General features: G+C 39.9%; 1 protein-coding gene across 1 annotated transcript; it reads right to left on the bottom strand.

Annotated features, from left to right (window-relative positions):
• Positions 1–330: 330 nt before the first annotated feature.
• LOC8155568 (FIP1[V]-like protein) lies at positions 331–3,820 on the bottom strand. The gene is made up of 6 exons (XM_021450677.1): positions 3,737–3,820; positions 3,577–3,645; positions 3,354–3,497; positions 2,767–2,868; positions 2,373–2,648; positions 331–765 (listed from the first exon to the last, which is right to left on the bottom strand). Exons 1-6 carry the CDS (start codon positions 3,818–3,820, stop codon positions 718–720), a joined length of 723 nt encoding a protein of 240 aa, XP_021306352.1. The 3' UTR covers positions 331–717.
• Positions 3,821–3,948: the final 128 nt, after the last annotated feature.

The raw sequence follows: 3,948 nt of genomic DNA, 5'->3' as shown, positions 1-3,948 counted from the left end.
ATGGGAGTTGATTTGTATGAGGAGCGAACGCGCTCCTTGGCCAACTTTTTGGCTCTCTTACCCTATCATAACTCCTAACCGCATGTTACCCGATCTCTGTTTGCATAAGATTGGTGGACATCTTCCCTGCCTCTGGAGGGTAAATGTGATCTTTCCAAATCTGATTTTACATCACGTGAGTACTCATCTTTTCGGCGGAGGTTGCGTTCTTCCGCGTCATGATGCCTTCTTACATTATTTACTCTCCTTGATTGCCTATCTTGAAGAACTTCTTCACCAGATTCAAGGCGTTTCTGCTGATCTTTGCTGCTACCAGACCTCCCTTTACTATTTTCACTAGCCCTCAATTCATCAGCTTCACTGCTATTGTGTCCAGTAGGTTGTTCAACCACAGATATATGTTTGTGCTTTTTATCAGAGTGAACCAGGCTATCATCCTCATTTGCATCACTAGGCGTGTTGGGGTCTGAGGTAGCATCATCACCATCCACTTCAACACTACCAACCAATGCGAGCTTATCATCATCATCATCATCACCACCACCACCACCACCATCAAAATGATCTTCTGTACTCAGTTTATCTGCCACGTCATCATTAGCAGCAAGTGACCCTTCTGAGTCACCCTTATTTTCTGAGCCCTCAACAAGGTTCTCTTTCCGGGAATCATGGTGTCTCTTTGAAGATGACTGACGAGGTATTACTTCGTTGGAGCTTTCAGTTTCTCGAATAGAGTTCTGACCCAGTGAGCTTCCTTTCAATGACCTTAAGATAAATAATTTGGGCAAGTGTTAGAAATATAACTTCAACAAAAATGGGAGGATTTAGGCACGAATACTGTTTAAGAGATACTAAAGCAAATGGAGCAATGAAAACATAAGACAAATACAGAAGAAAGAAACAGAGACATCCCCCTCCCTCCCTTTGAAAATTATTAGAAAACATATGTATTTTTAATTTTTTTACAGCATAATGTATGATGTCAGCTATGACCCTGCAAATTTTGAACCTCAAATTAAAATCCAATCCGAACCTAAATCCAAATGTTATGAGGATAGGCGTATAAGAAAATTCTAATTAGGGATTAGATTGGAAAGCAGCTATTGAAGTGCCTGAACCATGACTAGGGGCTCTTGGTGGGTTTCAACTCTAGCCTACCCCAACTTGCTTGCGACTGAAAGGCTATGTTGTTGATGTTGTTGTTCTGGATTGGTTTGGACAATTTCAAATAGTTTAGGGGAGTTAAAGTGAGTCAAAATTTTGAGGGTCAAGCTAGCAAAGTGAATTATTCATGGTAGTAAAATAGACTATTCCCATTTTCCTTTCAATATTTTTCCTTAAAGAACATCAACTATTTAGTGTTTACTTGTCACTAATTAAAGAAGACCACTATTTTCCCCACTTTTCATTACTTATAAAAGGCCATAACATCTAACGGAAGAACATTTTGTATAAGACTATCAGTAGAAAAGGTTTGTACGTTTGTTCATAAATTTATTAACTTACGCCATCTTCTGAAGAAGAAATCTGTGTGTAGATTCTTGTGCAACAGCATATGTACTATGTTGTATCCCATGTATGACTGAAAATCAGGAGATTTTACAACTGCATTGTCTATATGGAATAAAAAATACTGAAAATTTTGTGATGTAGGGGGGCATTGGAGGGAGGTGGATGGTGATAGCATAGGGCATAGTTGTGGGGTGGGCGTGGCCCTGGACCTCGATGGCGTGACAGCAGAGCCATGGTCAGCTCATCACCCTCGAGGCAGGAACAGAGTAGGAGATAGGATAAATTGGAGTTAAATCTTTGCCTACACCATCCATAGGTTTATATAGGACACTGATGACATCTCCTGATCAATCTCCCAAGGTTCCTAACAAGCTAATCAATCCTAGTAAACCAAATCTCCTAAAGCCAACCCAACAGGCTAAACATGCAAACCCACTAACTAATCTGCAAATAGGCCTGGTTTGATCCTTGCGCTGCTGCACATCCATGTTGTGCATGCATCTCGAACTTGAATCACCACATGACACAATTAAGAAGGTTCTTTCAGGTCCAAATTTTAGTTGCCCAAATCAGTTCGCTCTTTTGGCTTCAGATGTTTCAGCTGTAGCCATAACCGCTGTCCTACCCCCAATAACTTTGAGCCCAGCTACGCTCCCAAACAGAGCAGCAATGTTACAGCAGGCAGCACAATTGATTGGTTTGTTTAAATATGATAAGCGTAAAATGAGAATCTATGAGTAAGATGAGCAGTGTGTGCAACGACCTCATCAAGGAAATAACACCAACAGATAAGAGTCATAAAAACATGAACCAAATATTTTTGTGATATCCTATTGCATATTTCAACAAGTACGGCATACATTGATCCACGAGGAGAACACTCTTGTTTTGTAGCTGGGAGGGGAATGAGCATTGACATCCGTGGATAACATATCACTTTCAGATGAAACTGGTAGCTGTCTCTTATGTTCTGTCTTTATCACCGAATATGAGTTATAGCCAGAATTATTAATCTTATCCGATGGATACGACTTTCCCTCCTCAACATCATGGACTCCTTTATTACCTCCTTGAGAATCCTTTTCAGTTTGGTCCACTGTCTCATCATCCATTGAATCACGGCCCTGGCACACAATCTAAAAGGCAAGGAAATGTTAAGAGTGCCTGATGATTAACTAACATGGAATCCAAACAGCATAACATGTTTCCACACGGAACAGATAAAACATGGATCTGATCATGAAAACATTTTACCTCAATAACAGAATCTGATTCACGCATTCGATGTGGGCGTGAATCAACAGATGGAAACCGGTCTGTATAATTAGTTTCAACTTGTATAGGTCTCCCTGTCATCTGAAAAAGCAAACTCACATCACTACATAATGCAAATATGTTGGCACAGAATAATGAAGATTGAAGAAAAATAAACAGCATGCATCCAAAACTACAAGAAAAATACTCCGAGGACCAAACATTAACACCCGCACGTGTCCAAGCCTCCAAGCGAAGAAAACGCTATGGAATATGTATTGATTTTGTAGGATCAAACCCGTGTACTAGTAGTTAAACAGGAAAACAACACATAGATGGATGGTTGTTAATGGTATAAATTCGTGTTTGCTCTGTTGCCGATAACTATAAAAAAAAACTCTTTATAGATTGTGGGGGAACACCAATATGTGGCATACAGACAACATGATACGTCAATAATCTTAAGTAATGGTCTATCTTACGCCCATAATAAGCCCATAATATGAGAAACCATACAACGACAAAACAGATTCAAAAGCAAACATGAATCAGGTGTAAGATTCTAGAGATGGAGGCAAACTCAATACCACTGGTGTCCGCACGTTTGCCGGACCTCTTCCTTGGGCACTAAAATCTGTATGGCTGTTATCCGTTTTATTGCGACTGTCAGCAGAGATGTCTGGATGACCAGTCACAGCCGCTAGCTCCGGTGGCAAATCTGGGTCATAATCCTGGATGCAGATAAAAAATTATTCATCATCACTACAGATAGAGCAGGATATTGTTTTCCATAATGGGATCGTAATAAACCTGTTCGGAACGGCCACTTTCGTACACCCGTATTCTAGATTGCATTGTGGATTCTAGTCGAAGTTGGTCCTGGCGATAAAAGAATTCTTGTTTAATTGATTGTTTATATAAAGTAACCAAACAAACTATACGCGCTACCAAATGTAAGAAATGGACTCACCAGCTGCTTGCAAAAATCTTTCCACTTCTCTTCATCAAGGCCAAAGTTAAAAAAGTCTGAAATATCAGCACCAGGGATTTCCATGGCTTCTCCTCAAATGCGGTTTCCACGTCAATATCAAATATTGTCCTAATTCAAATAATAATCAGTCTTTACTGTAAATTAATATTGAATGAGCACAAACTACAACCGCCCATACTACATGCTCTAGT

This window comes from Sorghum bicolor, unplaced genomic scaffold (assembly GCF_000003195.3).
Source record: "Sorghum bicolor cultivar BTx623 unplaced genomic scaffold, Sorghum_bicolor_NCBIv3 super_1676, whole genome shotgun sequence".
Taxonomy (NCBI): domain Eukaryota; kingdom Viridiplantae; phylum Streptophyta; class Magnoliopsida; order Poales; family Poaceae; genus Sorghum; species Sorghum bicolor.
The sequence above is the reverse complement of the archived record's forward strand: the minus strand, read 5'-3'. Positions and strand labels throughout refer to the sequence as shown.